At 37.1% G+C, this 26,406-nt stretch overlaps 1 protein-coding gene across 1 annotated transcript; it reads right to left on the bottom strand.

Moving 5' to 3' along the window:
* Positions 1-1,535: 1,535 nt before the first annotated feature.
* LOC132111479 (serine protease HTRA1A-like) lies at positions 1,536-23,601 on the bottom strand. The gene is made up of 9 exons (XM_059518820.1): positions 22,911-23,601; positions 13,606-13,708; positions 13,289-13,493; positions 4,885-5,079; positions 4,670-4,702; positions 3,881-3,995; positions 3,721-3,778; positions 3,365-3,460; positions 1,536-2,167 (listed from the first exon to the last, which is right to left on the bottom strand). Exons 1-9 carry the CDS (start codon positions 23,374-23,376, stop codon positions 1,999-2,001), a joined length of 1,440 nt encoding a protein of 479 aa, XP_059374803.1. The 5' UTR covers positions 23,377-23,601; the 3' UTR covers positions 1,536-1,998.
* Between the last annotated feature and the right edge of the window lie 2,805 nt (positions 23,602-26,406).

Here is a 26,406-nt window from a genome sequence, read left to right as displayed (position 1 = left end):
AGGCAGTGGGAAGAAGACACTGGAACTCTTCATGAGCCTCTGTTGTTGCCTTCTCTTGCGTTTCACTGTATTATAGCACCCCCTACTTGCCTGAAATATTATGTATGGGAGTACTGGTTGCATGTATTTCTTCTTATTTGTTGTTGTTTGTTCCTTTTACCTTAGGTTAATGTTTTACCTTTTACCTTATTTGTCTTAGTCTTGCCCTTTTCATTATTTTTATATTCTTTTGTATTTTATGACATTTTGTGCTTGGAATAGGCTAATTAAACTGTTTTAAATTATTTAAATTATTTAGTTTGATGTTTATCACAAAAATATATTTCTAAATCTCTGTAAATAAATTGGCATGAACAATTACTTTTAATATGTAGTTGTTTACGTGAATGTTGTTACACCCTATCACCACTAGATGGTAACAGCGTTCAACAGAGTTTACTAAATACAGACAATCAAGCCAACTGTCTGTTTCATTTGGTTCATTAGTGAATAAAATCAGTGATTTCTCCATGACTTTTTTACGGAAGTTCTAAGCGGCCATGCTTTATAATTTTTTTCCTTTTTGTTTTCTCGTTATAACGACTTAATTTTCTCATTATCTCGACATAACGAAAGTCGTTTTCTCGTTATAACGACTTAATTTTCTCTAATAAGTTACAAAACTGCGCCAGCAGGTGGCACTATAGACCTGAGTATAACTGATCGGGTGTTGTACACTGTCCACTTTACTGTTCTCGGACGTTCCTCGTGATCGCTATAATTTGTGCAGTCTTGTTCATTACTGACATTTAATTAATTCATAAATGTTAAATGCTTTAATCAACATGATTATTTTGTGTATTAAGTTCTTGCTAGATGCATGAGTTTCACCAACGCGTTCTGGGTCATAAAATATCTGCTTATCAAAACCAAGGTTGATGTCACTGTATTCTGTTTGCACCTATATCTTTATTTGTGCTTCTTTTAGGCACATTATTAGGTAGTTAATAAGTGGAAATGTTCTGTATATCTACAGTAGGACAGGATTTAATGATGTAGGCTATTTGTGATGTGCTTTCTTTCCTTATTATTAATCTTTATTGTTAACCATATTGATGAGAAATGTGATGTATATGTAAAATGCATAGGCTAATTTAATTCAGTTTTGTTCTATAAAGTTGTAATCGTTTTTTTTCTGCACACACACTCATTTATTTCTAAGATGGCAAAGCTGAATTTTCAGGAGCCATTACTCTAGTCTTTATTGTCACGTGATCCTTCAGAAATCATTATAATATGCTGATTTGATGCTCAATGAATATTTTTTATTATTATCGATGATGAAAACAATTGTGCTGCTTAATAATAATTTTGTGGAAACTGTCATTCATTTTTTTCCTGGATTATTTAATGAATGTAAAGTGTAACAGAACTTCAAGAAAATCAAATTTTGTGATGTAAAAAGTACTGTACCACCATTAACTGCCATAATGTCTTGGTAACATACCACCATGTTTTGTCATTGTGTAATGTGTTTTTTTTATTTTCATTTATTTATTTTTCTCCAGTTTCTGGTGTAGTCTTCAAAATGTATCAAATAATCTTTTATTTAAAAAAAGACACATTTAAAACATTTTTGCTCTAGAAAAGCGCAAAAAAAAAAAAGGTTAGAAACTCCAATAAAATTCTGAAGAACTCCTCAAGCTGCTGTGCACTAAATTTGTTGGATAATGAAAGAGAAAATCTATATTCTGGAAAATCTAATCAAGTCCTAATATGTTGAACAGTAAACAGTAGTAGCATCCTCTAAATCACTCATTATGATTAAAATAAGAACATTAATAAATGTGAAACTACATTACTGTGCACTGTACCGTCTAAATTCTCAGGCTGAGCTTTAACCCTGCCCATAATTTCAAGAACATGGACAATTGGCTAGATGTCACTCGTAGGGGCGGGGCAGAAGACACATCCGGTAAGTTCATTGGTGGGGTCGTAGAACACCAGCTCTGTTCAGAGTCAAGGGTCAATCTCCACAGGAATGACAGTCAGGATAATGTCCTCGTTGCCACGTCGAACCACTACGCGTAAACTGGTGTCCTTTTTGATGGCTGCGCTTACATCCGTTGCAGTGGAGACCCGCTGACCATTGATAGAAATTATGACGTCATGTTCCTTAAGTCCACCTCTAAAGAAGAGACAGAGAAGAGGGGAAAAGCATATGATGAGGAGGACTGAAGAGGAATAAAATAATTCATTTTGATAAAGGTCTCTTAATCTTCACAGATTACATGACAGAAACTTAACCCTCTCCAGCAACAAATCAAATATTGCTGGATTTCCCAGAATTTCTCCAAAATAGCTTCCAAAATCAACTGTTAAGGCTGCGCATAATGTATTTTTACAGTTGTTGTAGAACTGTATGCTTCATCAAAACATCAACATTAAAAGTGTAATGGCTCTATAATTCAGACCTCATTACTTTAAATGGCTTTTTAAATTATATTTCAGAAACATACACCTACATCTATAGTAGATCAAACTTAACACATTCACATGCCCTCACAGAGTAACCACCCTGTTTATATACTAGACTTCACAAGTACTTCCTGTTTGTGCAACATTTGGTGATCATCTGTTATTCAACAGTGAATCATAAGTGTAATGGTGTCACGCCGAGAGGAAAGAAGCAGTTGTTTGTGTGTCTGGGCGCCATCTGAGCTTGTTCAAGCTTTCAGGAAAACTAAAAATGTCCTGGATGAGGATGTGGTGGGCAGCAGATTGGACTGTGGTTGTGGAATTATATTAAAACAATGTTGAAAGTGAATCTCCCTTAAATTTGACTTTGAGTACATGCTGTATTTGCTTTTGTCTTTTAACAAGCATAACAAAGACAAGACTCCTTAAAAATGTTAATGGGTATGATGTGGCAGTGAGACCTGAGTCATCGGATGTGGGTGACTAACAAGAAATCATTAGTCACCCTTATGTTGTTCCAAACCTGTTTGACTTGACGGTGTTGGAACGACATTAGGGTGCATAAAAGACAACAGAACTTTAATTTTTAGGTGAACTATCCCGTTAATTGAAATGCATTTTCAGCACCCTAGATGCCTCTCGCTCTTACGCACAAAACGGTTTCAAACAATACAGAGGAACAGGTTTTTGTGTGAGTCAATATAAACAATGGGTTGAAATGATGAACATCAGCAGGTTTTGAGTGTGTTTTGATAGGTGAGGGTCAGTGTGGAGACAGATGTAGCCAAAGACTATACCCTTCCAAGTATGAAAGCAGAAAGCATGTGGCCAGTAAAAACAGCATGTGAGTGCTGCCAAACGAGTTGACCTGCTTGGCATTATGGGACTTTGAGTTTTGGGGACTCACGCTGCAGCTGGGGATTTAGAGATGACCTCAATCACATAGACTCCTGACATGATGTCAGGGAAGTCTGGCAGTCGACCTCTGAGCTCTTTGGACAGTCTGTGAGCAGGATTGAACATAGTTACATCAGATCTGCTTTCATCAAAGAATTAATGCGGTAAAATATTTTGCCATCCAAAAAAGAAAAAGAAGAACAACAGCCTCAAATTATAACTTGGTACTATAAATCACATATAAGTATAAAAACAGAGATCTCACAGAATTACATAATCATGTAAGATATTCCATAAGGTCAAGATAGCAACCTTAATAAAGAAGGTATTGATTAATTTGATGCATGGACGTGCTTATGTACTCACTCAGGAGTGAGGGTCATCATACGAACACCAATGTATCTTTTCTTAGTCACTCCTCGACCTGTAAAACAGCCAGAAGAACTCAATGAGAGTTAGTCCAATAATAATTAGGTAACATGCTCTATCTCATATATCACTTCTGGATATGAATGTACTGTCGTACCTCTGGCCAGTCTGTCATACGACTCAGCGAGAAACTGTCGTATCTTGTCTGATGGAATAGCAAAGGAGATTCCAGCTGTCACTTTTAATGTGTTGATCCCAATCACTTCACCATCCTTTAGGAAAAAGAATAAGGTGGACACAATTACCCGGCAAGGCAGTACTGATGTTCATTAACTTTCATAAAGAATTATGTGAAAGTCCTTATCATGTTATCATGTGGTCAAATACATAAGTCAAATACATTATTTAATATGGCTGGAAAAAAAACTGACAATACTGGTCAAATATTAAATGACTTCTACAATCAAGAACACACTTCATGATCTTTAATGCCTGTATCCCCTAATTCTATTCTATTCAGTTCTTACAGAATATAATAAAATAAAATATAATCATTTAAAATCTAATCAATGTAATTACTCTTAATGAGCATTAAAACTGTTACATTATTTTTGGTAATTAAAATAAAGCTAAAATAAAAAATAATTACAGATATTACATGTAAAACCTAAATGAAAATTAGAAATGTTGCCTTGGCAGCTAACTGAAGTAAATCAAGGTTAGGCTGAAGTACTAAAATTATTGAAACTAAAATTGAAATAAAATAAATTGAAGCTAAATAGAAATATAAAAATTTCTCACTGAGGTAACATTACTGTAACACAGACACTTGCATTCTGGGAAAAAAGGCCCTTATGATTACCACACAGTCATGCTCTGTGCAAACATAAGTAGTTTATTTGCAGGATCATATTATTCAGCAGTTTTGGAATTAGGAAATGCTCACCAGATTGACTAATGGTCCTCCTGAGTTGCCATACTGTAAAAGAGACATTTCATGTGTTAAAACACGCTTGTGTTTTATGGCTTGATTTGTGTGTGCATGGATGTGTGAGCCTCATGAGACACACATTAAAATAACAAATAATAAACATGCAATAAATAACATTAAATTAAATATAGAGCAATAAATAAAATGTGCAGTTGTAATAATTTGCTCACATTAATAATGGCATCGGTCTGAATATAATCCATATCCGAGTTTCGTAGACCCAACTCTTTCCCGCCTCTCTGTGTGGTGCTTACTATTCCTGTGGTAACTGTATTCTGGAGTGAAAACGGGCTGCCGATAGCAACCACAAATTCTCCTGGTCTGAGGTCAGCCGATCGGCCGAGGAGAAGCACGGGAAGCTTACTCTGTTGGGCAGAAAGAGAGAGAAAAAGACATGTTTATTATATAGGGAATGCAGCCTTTATTTCAGTATCTGCTCGTAAGTCAGAAATATCCAACCCTTCACAATCCTAAAGCCTGCAAAAGTTTATAAAGGAACTTTAATTGATATCCAATACTGGCCACCCAACACAACTGCTTAGACATTCTTGCAACTTTATGACATTGCAAAGTCAGTCATGTGATAAATGCTCGTATCCAGGCATTCCATAACTCTACCCTTCAATTTCCTGAACAGTCCAGAACTGCCATACAGTTCTTTTCTAACACCTCTGTGCAGCCGCTATCAACTGTCTGTCAAACAGGAGTTTGCATATTAAATTCAGATCTCTGAAACCTTATCGCCATGCAACCTTTATGACATCACGGAAAAGTAGGCACTTAGGACAGGACAGGACGAATCGGAATGCTGTTTTCCTGTGGGGAATCATTTATGGAATCTCCCCTCTCAACACAGGGGCTTGATTAGAACGGTCATTGTAACAACAGAATATGCGTGTTTAGCCACTGCACTGGTGTCTATTTTGTTTACTGACAGTAAAAATAGAGTCAGAGAGTGGATAGCAGACACGCTGAGCTACATAAACACACTGGACGCACTTACATTCTCATTTCGCATGCATGTATGGGCTCTGTATTTTACAGATTCAGATGACAACAGTGTGAGTCTGTGTTTTCTAAGAAAGCATCTGCTGAAAGGTTTACGAGGGAAACAATCGATGACATCTTCAATGTTAGATGGTTTAGAGGTTGTAATGTCTGTCTGAACTCTCTAAGGCATGATTTAAAGATTATAGGAAGGTGTTCTACAAATGTACCGCTATCTTACCTTAAAATCATAGGCTGGAAGAATCTTTGTTGTTATATCTGAACAAACAGCATACACAATAACTAAAAATCTAAATATTTAAAAAATGACAAATAAATAATTGCAACCTTTGTTGAGGTATGGTTTCTACTCAAGCTGTACCTGCATAACGGAGAGAAAGAAAACTAAGTCCAGAGCTGTAAACTGATCCTGAGCTTTTATCACGAGGTGAACTCTCAGCGAACTCGACCTGTGCTAAAAGCGTTTTAAGATAGAAGAGGATAAAGATGACGATGACTGGCAAACTAGACAAAAAAAATGTATGACTTCTTTCTCCCTAATCTAGGGTCCAAAATTTGCAGTAATAGGCTAAAATAAAATTGTAAAAACAGTAATTTTCCTCTCTTAAATGTAGTCTATAAATGTTTATAGCACTTTTACAGTATTAATTGATATCAAAAACCATGAACTAAACCCTTACTCTATTTCATTCCAGTTCTATGGAATCCGCCCTAATCAAGAATCCCACAGATGCAATATATATCCCTTTGATCACAGTACGTTACAGGCCATGAACTCTAATAAAGCTCTTCTATGTGAGACTACAGGTCAGCAGATCCTTATTATAATCGTTTACCAGCAGAAGCACCTGCATCCATCTGGCCTATAAAAGCACGACACTTACCCAGGTGTCTTTGTTAATGATACTGCAGTCTGAAAATACCAGTCAATATTGGACATGTAAAAACAGTCTCACCCACACCAAATGCCAATGAAACACTAGAAGAACTTTGAGAAAGAATTTTTCATTCCCATAAGACTTCCAAGATAAGGCTAGGATAGGGATCTTCAAAGAGAGGTAGAAGACGTCACAAGGAAGGCAAAAATGGCAAAACAAGGTTGTATCTACTTTAAACAGAGATATACTACATATAAACATACCATCCAGACAAAAAAATGACACACAAACAACAATAAAAACAAACAGCACTTGAAGTGTTAGGGCACCTCTCAAACCTTTATGTTATGTGGAGAAATAATACTGAACATTTCTTCACCTATAAAATTGGTAGTGATGTACTTTATTTCTTTAGGTGATTTTAATTTCCGTTCGAGGTGATCATAATAAAAAAGCAGTTTTTAGAGCTGAAACAGACATTTCCACGGCCTATGGCCATTCCAGTAGTTAATGGGTAACACAGTCAGTCGAAGGTTTAGATTATTATTACAAGGTTGTTGTGGAGCTACACAGAGTTTCCACAGGCTGACATTCCCATGCACTACTAAAAAATGTGTGTCTGCCTTTAAACATAAGTTTGCAGTTAGTCACAATCTGAACAAAAGCAGAATTCAAAACACATGCAGTAAAAAGGAACGAGTTACTGAGATCAGCATCCCACTCTGTCATCATTGTGCCCATCAGTAGGCACCTCATTTTGTGCCTTTAATTACTGCACTGTGAGTGACTTCAAAGGTAAGCACCAGTTTAATTGCAAGCTCTAAATTCTCCACTTGGTGGGTTTGTGGTGGATATGGCTGTAAGTTATTTTCAATGAGTGAGCTATTGAAGGTTCTTCCCAAAGGAAGACTTAATAGAGTTCTCAGTTAAGTTTCATTTAGGTATAGCCTAATCCCTGTCTTGGGGATTTGTCTGAAAATTTCCTACGAGTAATAAAAACAGATAAGACAATTATTGACAAACAGTAAACAGCTATAAAATAAATGCAGAGAGCTTCTCTCACATTGGCTCACTATTTCAATTTGATCCTGGAAGGAAATGATGAGAAATGTTTGAATCAAACTTTTGTGCGGATGTAAAGTTAGTTTTGGTCTAGTTTTTGTGCTCATGTCTGAGGTGATATTAAGTGTATTTACATGCATGCTAAAACATTAAAAATAAAATAATAATGTGTATTATAAAATGTCATGTATATGCTTTAGTCCATCTGAAATCAAACCTGCCTGTTATCTGTAAAAGCTAACAGATTAATAACTCAATTGTAAATCATCTTCCTCCAGCAAGTTAATCCGGTTACAACTGGCGTGATTGCTATTAAAGTCAGAAGTAACTCAAAATGTGTATTTAAATGCTTTAAATATTCATTAATGCATTGTGATATGCATCTTGGACAGTTTATGCTTGATATCTAATTTAAAACTATATACACTTACCAGTTACCCTTTTTAAGGGGAAAAAATCTTTTTGATCTTGATCTGTTTGATCTTGGTTCAAATTTGCTGCACTTGTTGCATTTTGAAAGAAACAGTTGAGATATTAAAGAGACTTTTTTTCTTCCTTCCTATGTGTTCTTGTTGTATTCAATCACAGAACAGCTGGAAAAATCTGCCTGGAACTTGGAATGATACCATTCACTTCAAACTTGAGATGAGTTTAAACTTAAAGTTTCTGAGTGTGTGTTTGGGGGGAATGGGGACGTTTAGTGACATATTTTCACGCCACTGTCCCACATGGTAGTTTTTATCATGTATATCCTCTTCGCATTTGCACTTCCACTCTTGCTCATCATTGCCAAAACTGCTTCTCTGTTCCTACGTGTGATTCACATCTTACCCTGTAATATTAAATGACTCATTTTGGCCCAACCAGCAGTCAGTCACATTAGTCACATTAGTCAGTCTGGACTACATTTTAGGCCACTGGAACATAGATAATCCAAAGAAAACCTCTGTGTGTGTGTGTGTGTGTGTGTGTGTGTGCAAGCTATGTATTAGCCTTAAAGCTCTTAACTTAAACTGGAAGACTTAAGACATTTACAAATGAGTTGACTAAATGTGTGATGGGCTGAGACGTGAAAATTATAAATTTTCCTGTAGCTTCTGAGCTCGGGAACAGAAATGATGGGAAGTTCAACAGATCATGGAAGTGGGACCCTCAAGAGCTCCCCATCCATACAGCTTTGCCTTGAAAGTGGGTGAAATTTGTGTCCACATACCCATACATATGGTTTCATTTCCAGTCAGTAGCCACATTTCCTCTCTCTCTCACACACACACACTCTCTGAGAGGGAAAACACTTTCCCTTCTTTTCCAGAGAGACAGACAGCTACCAATAAAGGGAGAGAGAAGGAGGAAGAAACAGTGTAAAAGACAAAAGATTGAGAAGAAAATAAATAATCTGCTCTACGATTCCCTTCTCAGTGCTTCCAACATGTGCTGCCCATTTTCTGCATGAGTGAAACTGCATTGTGTGATAGATATTGTACAATCATTCCTTCCTCATCAGTTCAAGGCATGAGCATAGTGCGTCTGAGTGAATGTGAGTTTAGACTGTGTGGTCTAATTTTAACCACGAATAAATCAACAAAAATCAGAGCAGCATGACAATAATTTCTAATAATTCTGCTGTTTTTCACTGTTTTTCACTTATGTATTGAAATTACACTGTTTCTAGTTTTAAATTAAATTAAATGTATGCATTTGGCAGACGCTTTTATCCAAAGCGACTTACAGTGCATTCAGGTTAACAGTTTTTACCTAACGTGTTCCCTGGAAATCAAACCCACAACCTTGTGCTGCTAACACAATGCTTTACCACTTGAGCCACAGCAGCACTGCTTTACAAGTTGTATTTTTCAAAAGTGTGTGTTTACTGTAGTAGTTAACTAATTACTACTAGCGTACAACTACTGAAGCATTCCTGTACCTTAAATAGTACAACATGGTGCTAGAAACACCAAGGTCAATGGTTCAATTGCCAAAGAATGCATGAACTGACATTTACCTTGAAACACAATGTAAAATACTTAGAAACAATTTTAAAGTAACATTAAAGGGTTAGTTCGCCCAATTTGCAAAATTATGTCATTAATAACTTACCCTCATGTTGTTCCAAACCCGTAAGACCTCCATTTATTTTTGGAACACAGTTTAAAGGGACAATAAGTAACTTTTTAGGTATTTTATTATCTAAAATCAATATTTTTATTCATAAATATGCCCTCAATGGTGTACAAATACCTATGCCAATGTTTAAACTAATCCTCGTAAATGAAGAATTTATTATCTTTATATACATGGGACGGGTAGGTCGACGGAGGCTTCCATGTAGTTCCGCCATCTTGCAAAACTATAATAGCAGAGAGGGACAAAAAGTACTAAGCCAACGCGTTTCCACAACGTGTTTTCGGTCAGAGCCAGAAACGCAGGTGCAGAGCAGTGAGAGGCGCTTGAAACTGCACCGGCAAGTTTAAAAGTCTGGATTGCATTCTTATTATGGACCATACATATGCCGCGCCACAGGAGAAGAAAACATCGTCGCCAAAACGAAGTGCTATTAGAAGACATCCTGTCAAAGCTTTTTGGTACATATCGCCTACCGTAGATGCAACGCGCATTTGAAAAAGCGAGGCGCTGGAGAGCAAAATTAGTTTGAATGCAAAATACAATTTCACCACTAGATGGGAGTAATTCCTACTTACAGTCCCTTTAAGATATTTTAGATTTAGTCCGAGAGCTCTTAGTCCCTCCATTGAAGCTGTGTGTACGGTCTACTGTCCATGTCCATGTCATCAAAGTAGTCCATGTGACATCAGAGGGTCAGTTAGAATTTTTTGAAGCATCGAAATTACATTTTGGTCCAAAAATAGCAAAAACTACGACTTTATTCAGCATTGTCTTCTCTTCCGTGTCTGTTGTGAGAGAGTTCAAAACAAAGCAGTTTGTCATATCCGGTTTGCGAACGAATCATTCGAGGTAACCGGATCTTTTTGAACCAGTTCACCAAATCGAACTGAATAGTTTTAAACGGTTCGCGTCTCCAATACGCATTAATCCACAAATGACTTAAGCTGTTAACTTTTTTAATGTGGCTGACACTCCCTCTGAGTTCAAACAAACCAATATCCCTGAGTAATTCATTTACTCAAACAGTACACTGACTGAACTGCTGTGAAGAGAGAAATGAAGATGAACACCGAGCTGAGCCAGATAATGACTCGTTAACGAGTCAAGAACCGTTTCTGTCAGACGTGTCCGATTTGAGAACCGAGGAGCTGATGATACTGCGCATGTGTGATTCAGCGTGAAGCAAACCGACACACAGAGCGTCTGAACTGAACTGATTCTGTGCTAATGTTATGAGCCCAGGTAAACCGAAGGCTTGCAATCATCGCCAATGACGCCATTACGTCGAGCGCAAAAGAACCGGTGAACTGTTTTTTTCAACCGGTTTATTGAATCAAACTGTCCGAAAGAACTACTGGTGATCCGAAAACCGATGCAATTGGTTCTTGACTCATGAACGAGTCATTATCTGGCTCGGCTCGGTGTTCTTCTTCAGTTCTCTCTTCACAGCAGTTCAGTCAGTGTACTGTTTGAGTAAATGAATTACTCCGGGATATTGGTTTGTTTTAACTCAGAGGGAGTGTCAGCCACATAAAAAAGTTAACAGCTTAAGTCATTTGTGGATTAATGCGTATTGGAGATGCAAACCGTTTAAAACGTTCGCGAACCGGATATGACAAACTGCTTTGTTTTGAACTCTCTTACAACAGACACGGAAGAGAAGACAATGCTGAATAAGCAGTTTTTAGCTATTTTTGGACCAAAATGTATTTTCGATGCTTCAAAATATTCTAACTGACTCTCTGATGTCACATGGACTACTTTGATGATGTTTTTCTTACCTTTCTGGACATGGACAGTATACCGTACACACAGTTTCAATGGAGGGACTGAGAGCTCTCGGACTAAATCTAAAATATCTTAAACTCTGTTCTGAAGATAAATGGAGGTCTTACTGGTTTGGAACGACATGAGGGTGAGTTATTAATGACATAATTTAGATTTTTGGGTGAACTATCCCTTTAAGTGTTTCCATACACTTTAAATGTTCTATTTCAGTCGGACCAAAGCACTAATTTATCTTCTTAAAATGCTATACTTGTTTTACTCTGACTGTAAAAGTTCCAGAATAATTTTTTACCAGACCTAAATTATGCAATTGTAGCTCAGAATCATCCATCATGTATTCATGAAAATCAGACTCAGACAGCTCGCACTGTAGCTGGACTATTAAAAAACCTGATTATAACTGTGAACATATGCACTTAATGAAAGTTTAACAGTATTGACCTACTTCAAACCTCTCAACATGCATCAGAAAAAGGGAAGACATTGCAGTAATTACTTACAGGGATACAGGCACACACAAGTTCTCTTAAACACACACACACACACACACACACACACACACACACACTCAGTCTCCCCAGGGTCTTTGCAGTGCCTGATCCTCTTGCAGAGCATGATCTCCAACTCACTTGTGCCATTTAAACCAATGCCTTTTTTTTACTTATCCCAAATGCCCTGTAAGTTAGATACAAGTCTGAATTGTTCCTATTTAACTCTCTCAATATTGCTCACCACATGATGTCGTTCAAGATCACTCACTCAAACTGGGGCAAATTCTTTAGCAGCTGGGCGTTAAAGAGCCCACTGATATAATCCAGAAGCATCAGAAACACCAGAGAGAGAGAGAGAGAAAGCTACATAAAACTACAGGGGTACTACAGGGATACAACAGGAATCAGGATAAGAAGCAATCGAGGAATCTGATCTTGGAGCAGTATGTATTCTTTGAGAACATCGGCTCAAACTTGCAGTCTGGGCTTGTGTGTGCTTTATTTCTCTGGAGACCATATGTTTAAGAGCTTGAGTGATTGTGAGGTTAGGATTGTCAGCCAAACATGCTGCCTGGTGTCTATCAGCCAGCATGACATATATTGTAAGAGTTTGCACAGTGCACTACACTAACCTGAGTGAGTGAGGGGGTTGTGGGTAATAGTAAATTTCACCTAACATGCCTTAAAAGGATTGTTTTGGTCATTCTGTATTCACGGGGTCAGTAATGTTCCTATTTTGGTTACATGAAAAGTCTCTTTTCCAAATATTACAGTGCTGTGTCAATGCAGTAATTGCTGAAATATAGATGCCAAGTTTGAATTCCTGCAATGTTTAGCTTGGCCATCTGTTTTTTTCTGTTAATGAAACACTCTTAGGTTATTTGGACTTGGTTTTTGATATTGCACTAATAGTAACTATATCCTAAAATAGAACCTGGCGTGTTTGGTACACTGCAGTTCATATTCAGGCTTGAACCTCTTCAGCATAAACAATCTGGATCAAAAATAAAACCTCAGTTTCCATTTATAAACCATGGTGAGGCGGCTTCATAAAACTGTTCAGTCTGTCCACATCAGTACACAAACCACACAGATGTTTTGTAAGTATTTGTCTTAATGAAATCTAAATTAATGCAATTTGTGCTTCTAATGCTAAAGTATGTAATGTTTGTTGGAGTCATGGAATGAGCTAACAGCAGCAGTACTTTGTTGTTTTCTCTTACCGGTGGATCGATCTTTATGAGGGCAATATCTGCTTTTTCATCAACATATTTTATCTTAGCATCATACGAGGCTCCGTTTTTAAGCTCCACCTTCACTCGGTTTTTATTGGCTATCACATGGGCGTTTGTCACAATAAGGCCGTCGTCAGACACCACAAACCCTGATCCACTCGCCACAGCCATCTCACGCTTTGAGTACACCATCCTAAACAAGACACAAAGAGTATGAAAGAGAGATTGAATCAGAGGTAAAAATGAGAAATTTAGACAAATTTATATATTCCTCTTTAATATAGACTCTAACGGTAGAAACTTACTTGCGATACAGTTCAATATGAACCACGGCAGGGGCGATCTTCTCTACAACATCTGCAATGAAATTGTACTTGTATCTCAGGCTATTGGGGTTATCATGGATAGCTGAAAAAAAAAGATGCAATTAGAATGTATAATGCAAAAAATTGACAGTAGAGGACAAACATCTGAAAATATCAAATGACATCCCTTAAACAGGATACAGAGAGGAAAAAGAGACTAGTCGTTAACTAAAAAAAGACAAGTGGTGGGATTTTCTGTGTAAATATATATATGGGACTTCTGTTGCTTACTTAAGTCAGCATCACACACACACACACACACACACACACTCTTTTACTCACACACACACACACACACACACATACAGAGAGAGAGACACGTTAATGCTATGAAATGAGGAGTCTCTTGGAGGACGTGTCTGGAAATGTTGACTCTCGTCCTCTGTAATTTCACCATGAAGGAAAAGGAGTGAGAGATATTTTTTCCCTTTCAACCAAAGGGAGTTTATTATCAGAACTCAAAAGTTCATAATATACATAAAGTATATGAAAATTGCTCTTTTAGTGAGTGACGTTACACTGAGCCAAGTATGGTGACCCATACTCAGAATTCATGCTCTGCATTTAACCCATCCAAAGTGCATACACACAGCAGTGAACACACACACACTGTGAACAAACACCCGGAGCAGGGGGCAGTCATTTATGCTGTGGGGCCCAGGGAGCAGTTGGGGGTTCAGTGCCTTGCTCAAGGGCACCTAAGTCATGGTATTGCCAGCCCAAAACTCAAACACACAACCCTAGGGTTAAGAATCAAACTCTCTAACTAGGGCTGTCAAAATTGCTCAAAAATGACGTTCGAATATTCCCTCTAAAAAATTAGAACTATTCGAACATCTGGTTGCGCATGTTGTCAATGACGCGCATTACGTCAATAACAGGACAAAATATTACAAAGAGACATAACTACTTGTATAGATAGTCTATTTAAGTTTAAACATATATGACAACGTATTACGTACACAAAAACAAGGAAATCAACTAATGGCCAAGACTGCAGACCCCAAGCTCTCTCACCCTCACGTTCTCTGCGCATAATGGTTTAAATGAACAAACTAATTTTTGTGCAAGCAATTTAAGGTCGCGACTGTTGTCCCAAATATAGCAGGCTTCATTCAGTGATTGAAACAAATATTGTTAATATTAATTGAAGTTTTACAGCATATATAACTGACATTGAATGCTCCGAGCGAGCTGTGCTGTGGTAAACATGGAACTTTTCCTTGACATGAAACGATAAATAATCAAACCTCGGATCCATTGCTTGACAGAACTCCCCGAAGTCTCATGTCCTTACAAATGAACAAAATTATTTTATCCGTTATGGCCTCTTGTCTTGTTGCAGACAAAGAGCTTGTGGAGGGCGATGCAAGGTAACGTTAAGTGTCAAGACGTGACTGTTTAACTGGAGTTCCATGTTTTATGCCATGCTCATTTGGGTGCACATTTTTGAGATGTGACCTCATGTTGCTAGTGGTCGAATGGTATGCTTACTGTATCTTAAATAGATTGCATACAACTTTATCTCGCGGGTCAACAATTTTACCTCACTTTCTCTGCTGCGGTCGAGTTGGGCTCTGCATTTGCTGGCATCTTCCATGAAGACGCGTCAACTTTCAGCAGTGATGCTGTGCCAGACAGTGCAATTCCTGTGACCTGTCCCTGAACCCTCAGGCGCGCTAGCGCCTCTACTACCGCGGGCGTTTTTTTCCACATTTTTTTATATTCGAATATTAATTTTCACCTTCGATATTCGTTTTTTTTAACTATTCGAATACATATTCGAATTTAGAATATTCGTTGACAGCCCTACCACTAGGCCACGACTTTGTACTCTTTTGTTTCATCAACCTAAGGGTCAGACTGTTTTGGTAAGCAACACAGACTCAAATGCACAGACGATAGTTGCTGTCATTTGATCCAATCAAATGTGTCAAATTACAATTGCTGCAATGATGGAGGAGCCCTTTTAATTTTACACCATCACAGGGACCCCAAGAAGACCTGGCTATCGGAAAGCATGTAAGTTCAAAAGATAAATGTGTCTGTGGCAACATGGGTTTGTGCTAAGTGAGGGAACATTAAAATAAAAGAGTGAAGTGGTTTATGAAGAGTTACAATATTTACCCAAGTGTAATTAAAGTCAAATCCAGCTTGGCGCTGGCTTGCATTCTGACTAGAATAATTCAACCTAATTATAGTTTTAACACCAAAAAAGTTTTGTGGAAGAAAATGTTCTGGATCACTTTCCTCATCCATTTTACAACCTTACTCTTAACCATTAGCTTTCTGGTGTAAATAAATATACTGTATATGCCAATAAATGCATTGTTCAAAAGTCTGTATGATTTTTTAAATACTTTTGAAAGAAGTGCCTTATGGTTGCCAGTGCTGCATTTATTTGATTAAAAAACAGCAATATTGTCAAATAATATTACAATTTAATATTTTAATATATTTACATGTAAAGCTGGATTTACAGCAGCCATTACTCCAATCTTAAGTATTACATGTTCCTTCAGAAATCATTCTAATATGCTGATCTGGTGCTCAAAGAATGTTTTTATTATTAATGCTGAAAACTGTTATGCTTCTTAATATTGTTGTGGCAATATAAATCTTTTGTGACATTATGTCTTTACTGTACTTTTGACCAATTTAATGTGTCCTTGCTGGATAAAATATTAGGGCCAAATTTACTAACAGCTTGCACCAGTGTAAACCCTCTACTGTCAGGATTTTCTAAAGACACAGTGAACATCATTTCAGCATGACAGTTATTTTTGTATCTGACCTTTTTGCACATGCATTTGTAGTTTCCAATTTAGCCTGTTAACTGTCACCCCGTCCCGTATACGGGACGCCTACGTTGACTATACTATATTACAATCAAATCTAATCTAATCCTGACAAACTATATATCGTTGGAAAGGTTCAAGACTCCCAAATATATATTTTTCCAATATTATTTGTTAAAAATTATGTAGGAAAAGTAATAGATTAATTTATGACAAGAGTGCACCCTCAGAAATCTACATTACAAAATGAGTTTTGACCTTTGTTTAAAAAAAAGACTTTCTCGTTGCCTTTTTCTCTATCATGTTTTAGAAATCATCAGAAGTTATATATCACTTGAAAACATAAAATCTCAAAATTCATCCTTTAAAACCCATTTTAAAATCAGACATTGCATTACCATGTAAATGGCACATCAAAATCATGTTACAAAATGTTTTCAGTCATGAATTATAAAAATTTAGGTTTGTATCATGCACATTCAAGTCTATCTTCAAAAACACGAGTGACAGTTAAGGGGTTAGGCACAAGATTCATATGAGAAGAGTATTTAAATGGAACATACAAGGTGATTTACCAAGGTTTGCAGTAGTCCGTGTACTGTTATTTGTGCAATTATTTAACGCCCCAAAAAATGGCTTAAGGTATATAGTTTCGAAAAAATTCTAAACAAATTCTCCCTTTAGCCATGTAATGTTTTTTTTTTCCTTTTTGAAAGACAGACCTATGATTAGGTCAAATGCACTGGCAGAGACAATAGAATCAGACACGCATGTCTCATCTTGGCCAGCACTTGGCCAAGTACTGAAACCCAAGAGGATCACAAAGATTTAAACAAATCCATAACCTCTTATCTCTGACAGAACAAAACCTTTCTGGACATTTTATGAATTATTAGTGCATATTCTGGGCACACTTCAACTACAAGCGTCAAAATGATTTACCCAGTGCTAATGTTGGTGCATTTATGGTTTAAGACTCTGTAGCCTTTGCTCTCAGACCTGCAAGATTGCAACATCTGACACTTTGCCAACCCTGAAAGAACCAAAATCATTGTTGACATGCACACATGCATGGGTTTGTGCATCTGCTGACACATTACATCTGATGAAATGTTTGAATACACAGTACAGGGTACACAATTCAACCCATCACAACTAACCATCCTCTGCAGGCCAACAGGAAAAACGAAACAAAAGTTTAAGGCGACAGAATATCCAGTGTGGTGAGACTGACCAGCACCAGACCAACATTAAACAAGGCATTCAATCTAAAATCACATGTTTTGAGAAAAGCTATCAAAACAAGTGAGAAAAACAACAGCAGTAAAACTCAACATCAAGATGGACAAAGCATACCTTTTGCAAGAGGATTCTTTCACATTATCCATCTAAAATATCGCATCAATAATCCAAATGTTAAACACCTTATTATAAAATAGAGATTTCCAACTCTAAATTCTGATTGGATGAGCTGATAGGTTGCTTGGCAACCGTAAACTTCCTGCAGTTATGCTAATGAACTATAACATGGCAGAACAAGTGTTTGTCCTCATTTATGTCAATGATTAATTTAACAATTTATTCAACATTTATGAAGCTCAGAACACCTGTGGTGTTGAACCTGTGGTTCAATCACTGTAACACACAGCCTGGCTAATTACTTCAGTAAAATTTTAGTAAAGTTTCATTTTAAAGAACTACTGGGCTGGTAGCCAAACCTGCCAAGAATCTGCTCAGCTCTGAACTAAATACATCAAAGCCTATGTTTAGTCTGCACAAATACGAGCCTTTTGTGTTTTAACTGAAACACTGCCAGATTACAACAGCTTTATTGTATCTGTATGCAAGAGTCCAAGAGAATAAATCTTCTAGCCAGATGTTCAAAGATTTTGCATTCGAACAACTCAGGTATTTATACCCAAGCCAGGACATCTTAATAATATTCACTAATACCATTCACAAGTTTGGGATCAGTAGATTATATATATATATATATATATATATATATATATTTAGCAAGGACACATATGTGACAGCAAAAATGTTTATAATGTTTTTTTCTATTCATCAAAACAATAGACAAATGTTCCCACAAAATTAATTAATGAACACAAGTACAACACTGAAAATGATATAAAATTGTTTCTTGAGCACCAGATCAGTATATTAGAATGATTTGTTGAAGTGTCATGTGACACTGAAGACTGGAGTAATGATGCTGAAAATTCACCTTTGCCATCAAAGGAATAAACAAAATTTGAAAATATATTCAAATAGAAAATAAAGTTATAATAATATTTCACAATATATAACTATTTTTTGAATTCAGCGTTAAGCATAAGATATTTATAAAAACATTAAAAAAAAAAAAATCTGACAGCCCCAAATCTTTTGAAAGGAACTCTAAGTGGATGGAGGAGAAGGGTAAATTGATCTATTATATACTATTCTATTATGAAACAGCTTCTGGCATAGGGAGAGCTCACTCCTGGCTAGCACAGTTCTCACAAAAGTTAAAAGAATCGGTGAGGGATGAAACCTTGTGAACATCAACAGGTCATGCCTGTGGCTATGAGTTATAGGTGTCCAGTTACAGTTGTGTAAGCTCTGTCTGAGGCCTCTCTGCTGGGTTTGTGAAGGATTCAGACTAGAGAAGTGTGTTTATTTGAGTTCAGTCGAGGCCCATGTAGGTGAGCAGAGAGCAGGAAATGAGTCCTTACTGTGGGATAGTCTTACTGACCTATATTATACTACAGAAGCACAGAAACTAAAAGAGATGTGGCTGTCAGAGAAAGAGGGCTGGAGAAAATTTATTTGAAATTGTTTGAGTGAATGGAGAAGCTCTGGGCTCCAGGGCAGTGAGAAAGGGACATAAATAAATTTGATGAATCATGAAACAAATAATGAGTCCTTTCTTGTTCTTTTCATAATTCATAACAGAATTCATTATACTTATGTTCCTGTCTATTCTTGTTCTCGTAGATGGTTAATTTCTAGACTGAACATCCATGTGTAGATCTGTGCAAGTTTGTGTGTGTTCGTATCAGTAAAAAGAGTTCAAACACTTCACTACACTCATAAACAAACACATCTTTCAAAACATGCTAATTAAAGAGAGCTAAACAAAAGCTGTTTCTGCACAGAGCACACACACACAAACACACACACACACACACACACATATACATATATACACACATATACATATATACAAAGAACAAACCTCAAACAGAATTTAAACAATACAAATTATCAAAACAAAAAGACAATGAAAGGATGAGATACTTTCCTAACCATATCAAACCATACCTCCACATGCACGCTTTCACTGCTGTTTAAGAAAAATCACCAGAAAAAGATCTGAGAGGCTAAGATTCATTAATTTGGAGTTAGAAGCAGGATGTGAGGGAAAGAATCCACAAATAAATAGGTACAGATGAATGTAGACCAGACTGGTGGACGCAAGTGATGAGGAATATAAAAATGTAGCTTAGGAACACAGTGTAAAGAATAGAATAAAAGAATGAGTGAAAGACATCAGAAAATGAAAATCTCACTGACACAAAATATGACCAGGTCATATTTCACCCAATACAACCATCCAGAGACAAAAATGAAATTATATTTGTACTTTTGTATAATTGTTCAGAAAATGAAGCCTGTTAAGCTTGAATTTGTATTAATTTAATGTTATTATTAAAGCACATCACCTCCTATATTTTCATTATAAGCCAAAATAATACAAAAATATGAATATAATGCAAAAACAACAACAAATGCATTATTGAAGATATTTAGTATTCATACATCGTGGCAGTTGTGATTGTACTACCATTAATTAATCCAGGTTAAAAAAAAATCTGTTACAGTCTAATATCAAGAATCACTGTACATAAAATAACAGGATTAATTGTCATGAGAGTGCAATATTGTCAAAGTGCAATATTTTTTCTTTTGATTTTGCAGAGAAATATGATTTGATATAAAGAGAAAGAGAGAAGCTATAGAAACTGGAGAAATATGTGCCTCATCAGCATTTTTAGGGCTACTAACAAAATCTACAGAAGTCTGGATGGGACAAACCTCTTAGAATGAACACCACACACAACATTAAAAAAAACCCCTGATAAAAGCACATAAACCACTGCACATACACACTACAGAGAGCAATTAAAAGTTTAATACATACAAACACAGCCTGTATAGAGATTGCAGGATCACAGCACCTCCCAAAGAGCCAATATTAATATTAATAAATCATTCACATAAACACAAGCATTTACTTAATCTTTTTCCCACTCCTTATACATAAAACCCATTTTGTAAGAAGCTCATTAGGTTTTGGAAATATTTTAAGCAAGTGCTAAGTTGCCCAATTGTGCTAAATGTTCATTTTAAGATGCCCTTTGCACTTTTCTCTGCAAAGGATCCACTTGTGAGCAACTGATGCAATGCTAAATTTCTCCAAAACAGTTTGGATAAAGAGCAGCTAATCTACATCTTGGATGGCCTGCTTACATTTTCACCACATTTCACTTCTGAGTGAAATATTCGTTTAAAGTACTGAAGACTAGTGATCATGAATCAAAAAGGTGCCTCTGCAAAACGTTTCATATCATGTCACTTTAGGCTCCAGTAGACAGCAGGGCAGTTGACTAGGTTTTATTGAACAGTGCTAATATAAACAGCTCAAGGTGCGATGTGAGACTGGAAAGCATTTGGTGGCATCACTTCTATTCCCCTTCTTGAGCTAGCGGTGTGCAGGCCATTTTCTTCAATCACAATCATCCAAAACAGACTAAAGCATCTAGTCTTGCAGGAGGGCGCCTGGATGACTTACTTTCTGCTTCAGTAAAAATCTGTTTCCTGATGAATGCATAAGACTCACAATATGACCTAAATTTGCAGCCAGCGAAGGAGAAGTGTTCAGAGATGCGGGCAGAACTTCAGATCCAGATGCAAATTACATCATGGGCTCTGCTGCAGCACAGTGTTTTTTATTTAGATGAGGCCAGAACTTGGAAACCACAGACCTCTCACAGCTTGGCACTTTGCTTAGAGCCTTTATTATGCCAATATGCAGAGACTAGACACATGTCAACGGTTACGCCGAACGTATCTTAAATATTTAAGCTTCTAAAGAACAGGCTTTGAAGTGTTCATACTCAATAGCTGACGTGAGGAGTTTATGCAATTGTAACACAATTTTTTGTGAGACAACAAGTGTGTGAGGATTCACTTTCAAAAACAAGACAACTTTTCACTTTCAGCCACAATTTAAGTCAGTGTCTGCCAAAATGAATACACTGAGGCTCTTTCCGTAAGAATAATGAAGAAACGAGGAACAAGGTAAAGAGAGACCCCATTTCGTCTCATTTAAGGATATAAAATAGGGACTTCATAAAGATAAACCCTTTACAACCTGCTCAAATTCATCTAACCTACCTCACACAAATACAAACAAACACAGAAAGAAAAACGCGGGAGGCTTCATTTTAAGAGGTGAAACTGAATATTCTGAGTGCACAAACACATATCCACAAAAGGAGCACACAAGCTGCTCTGGTTTTTGTCCATTTACAGTGGTTTTGATGGGTCAGACTGTGTTTGTGTATCTGATGAGTAAGTGCTATGACCAAACTGCACGCGAGGGTCAAAATGAATTAAAACAACTAATTATGACTTAGTGCAGAGTCTTACGCAGTATATAAGAGGCATGGCTGAAGTTGGGCACTGATCACTTTACACTCAGTTTAAACTTGTGGATCTCAGTCCAAATGTAGCAAGAATACATGTTCATAATAAACACGATGAAACTGGCACAAACACATATGCTTTACTCAAACAAATATTTCTGTTACTGCTAGAGACAGAATTTGCAGAATCAATTCTAGAGACAGAATTGATGCTTATCCAATTTGTTTATTAACCAAGTCACTTTCCTTCTTATATGACTTCAAAATATGACTAAAATCAGCCCGTCTGCTGTTAAATTGTATATAAAAAAACAACAACATTGTCAACCAAGAGGGTTTACAAAACGAACAAGATGACAAAAATGGGGTGCACTGCACAGTTTTGCAGACGTTTTCAGCCATTGATGAATATACCATCCGGAAAAGATGTCATCTGCATCTGTTGCCAACATCTGGACTCCCTCTTCCTTTCATGGAACTAATCCATCATTCTTTATCTCATATCTATCTATCTATCTATCTATCTATCTATCTATCTATCTATCTATCTATCTATCTATCTATCTATCTATCTATCTATCTATCTATCACATTTGAAATAAACAGTAGTTATGAAAGTATGTGAATGAAAGTAGTAGACATTGTTCATTAGTAGCCTATTATTTACAACTCATGGACTTATACTGTGCTACTGTAAAGAGTGTAAAAGAACAGGTAAACTGTGCTCTGTTTGTTTGGGTGAGTCACTCACCCGTCCCACACGCTCCCCGTTGTATGAAGAGCACCGGCGGCTGCTGCCGACTCAGTGCTCGGTCACTGAACTGCTTCAGTTCGCATATGTTCTTATAGGAGACCCCGTCACTGCCACACACCGGGTCGCTGCTTTTACACACGCAGACACCGTGTTTCCCTCTCCTCCTGACGGTAGCGGAGTAGCCCACTCCTCCAGTCACGGAACACTCCAAACCCTCTCCACACACCGGGTCCCCCAGCTTACCCACCCCGCCGCACGCCTCTCCCTCTCCGGACGCGCACACCAGGCAGCAGTTACAGTGATCCATCACCTGTCCTGTCGGACAGTCCTTTGGCATCGACGGACACATGGATTTATCACACTGACTTGGACATCCGCCGATCACATAGCGCTTAGTGAGGCGCGCATCAGCTTGCAGCGATGTTACCAAGACGCAGACGCAGAACAAAGTTACCCAAATCATATTGATCAAAGTTTAATTAACAAGGAAAAGAAACTGAGAATTACGCGGTCTTTAATTTCTAACGAGAGCAACTGAGCTGCTTCCAAGCGGGAACAATCTTTGGACCGAGCGGTGCAAATCTGGTGCGCCGCGGGAGCGAGCACCATGCGCGTCTCTTGAGTTTCTGCTGGCGCAGCGTTTATAAAAGCGCCCCGGATTCCAAGCGCACACTTCACCACAATGACAACAAGCGCTGCGATTCGCTTGGATGTGGGAAAACTCTGTCAGCCTTATGTTAAATCAGAGCAAAGCGGTCTCTGATGAAAATCCAGCTCCTGAAATTGTGGCGGAAATCTAAAAACACAGCTAGTACCAAAACAAACAAACAAACAAACAAACAAACAAACAAAAAAAAAAAATCAGGTAGATATTATATTATCATATTTCTCTCCTGATTCAGACAAGACACATTTTTTTTTTACTGAAGAAAAAATTATTGTTATGTTAATTATAAACACGGAGCAAAAATGTTGGTTGAACTAATCTTTTTACCAGAGTTTTAACAATTAGATGTTTTATGAAGAAGGAACATACACAAGGGAGACCAGAGTACAGAGAACAGTTTCAGTATCTGTAAATATTATTATAACAGTAATATTAATATGCGGTTATCTAGAGAAAGTATGTTCATTTATTGTACATGTACTCAATACTTGGTAGGGGCTCCTTTTGCTTTAATTATTGCCTCAATTCAGCGTGGCATGGAGGGGATCAGTTTGTGGCGCTGCTGAGGTGGTGTAGATGGAAGCCCAGGTTTCTTTGACAGTGGCCTTCAGCTCATCTGCATTGTTTGGTCTCTTGTTTCTCATTTTCCTCTTGACAATACCCCATAGATTCTCTATGGGGTTCAGTTCTGGTGAGTTTGCTGCTAGTCAGACACACCAACACCATGGTCATTTAACCAACTTTTGGTGCTTTTGGCAGTGTAGGTAGGTGCCAAATTCTGCTGGAAAATAAAATCAGCATCTTCAAAAAGCTGGTCAGCAGAAGGAAGCATGAAGTGCTCCAAAATTTCTTGGTAAACAGGTGCAGTGACTTTGGTTTCCAAAAAACACAATGGACTAACACCAGCAGATGACATTGCACCCCAAATCATCACAGACTTTGGAAACTTAACACTGGACTTCAAGCAATTTGGGCTATGAACTTCTCCACCCTTCCTCCAGACTCTAGGACCTTGATTTCCAAACGAAATACAAAACTTGCTCTCATCTGAAAAGAGGACTTTGGACCACTGGGCAACAGTCTAGTTCATCTTCTCCTTAGCCCAGGTAAGACGCCTCTGACGTTGTCTGTGGTTCAGTAAATCTTTCAAATTCAAATCAATTCAAATTCTTGAATTGATTTTGCTTGACAATCCTCATAAGGCTGCAGTTCTCTCGGTTGGTTGTGCATTAATTTTTTTTTTTTTTTTTTGTCAGATCAGCAGTCTTACTCATGATTATGTAACCTAGTGAACCAAACTGAGAGACCTTTTTGAAGGCACAGGAAAACTCTGCAGGTGTTTTGAGTTGATTAGCTGATTGGCATGTCACCATATTCTAATTGTCGAGATAGTGAATTGGTGGCTGTTTGTTAAATGTGGGCCAAATCATCACAGTTAAAAGAACCTAAGACTTAAACTACTTCAGTCTGTGTGCATTCCCTTACGAAAATTAACCATGGTTTTACTACAAATAAAACCAAAAAAACATGGTTACTATAGTTAAACCATGGTAACCACAAATTAACCATGGTTTTGCTATATTAACCGTGGTTTAACCATGGTATTTGTAGTAAATCTGTGGTTATACAAATGGTAGTCAACACGCCTAAAAACCATGGGTTTCTACAGTTTTACTATAATAAAACCATGATTATTTTTCGTAAGGGTTGAATTTATTTAATACACGAGTTTCACAATTTGAGATGAATTACTGAAACAAAATGACTTTTTCACGACATTCTAATTCATTGAGAAGCACCCGTATGTTTAATGATAAAAAAAAAAAGAGTTCTATACTAATGTTAATAGGGCCTAATTCTAACGACTTAATTCTAATGACTCAGGTGCCAGTAGTTAAATGTGTAAAAAAAAAAACACAGGAAGAAAAATAAACTAATTCCTATCTACCACAAACACACAGTAAGAATGTGTATCCAGACCTCTTTCTATGCGTTTCCATTGTTGTTATGGAAAACTATCACATTTATGAATCTACTGGTAAACAGACTCCATCCTCCAAATAGCAAATTAATTAAACCAATAATTCAGTCATCCTTTTGCAGGCTGAGCTTCAGCTTCATGCTATAATTTACAGGAGCTTGAATTAAGCCTGATAAACATTTTTGTTGTAACACATGGAGTGCAGCATTTACGAATGAGAGTGAGTCCAGGAATTTTACATGCCTATAATACGTCTCGCAGAGCTTTTTTGCACACAAACTACATGTCTGAGATACTACTGTTAGGTCTATATACTGTGTGCCAAAAAATTAATATATATATAAAAAAAAAATTAGTCTAAATACTGACTTCAAACACTTTTTTTTCACTGACTTTTTTTTGTGTTAGTGTCTTTACGAGAGGTTTGAGAGGTAACTTTTTTTAAATTGATAGGTTAGTCATTTCAGTACTTCAACTTTGTTTAATTTATATTTTATTTCAGCTTTATTTCAATTAACAAAATTATTTTTAACCATTATGCGTTGTTGGGGACGTTTTCATCCACTAGGGGGTAAAGTTAGCACTCGTTAGCTTGTCATTAGCGTCTTCATTCGAACCTATCGCTGTTTTCTTTTCTCCTCTCCCTCGCTCCAGTTTTTCACAATTTCATCAAACAACCGCAGTAAGAATTTTCATCAAGCACGGTGAGTAATGGCTTCTCCTATCATTGTTTCTTGCACCTCTTGCCACATGTACAGTTTATCTATCTCTGTCGCTGATGAGGGATTCACATGTGATAAATGCAGGGAAATAGTTAGGCTGACAGAGAAGATTAAATAACATTA

The sequence above is a fragment of the Carassius carassius genome, chromosome 31, assembly GCF_963082965.1.
Source record: "Carassius carassius chromosome 31, fCarCar2.1, whole genome shotgun sequence".
NCBI lineage: Eukaryota > Metazoa > Chordata > Actinopteri > Cypriniformes > Cyprinidae > Carassius > Carassius carassius.
Note: the sequence above shows the minus strand (reverse complement) of the source record. Positions and strands in the feature narration are given on the sequence as shown.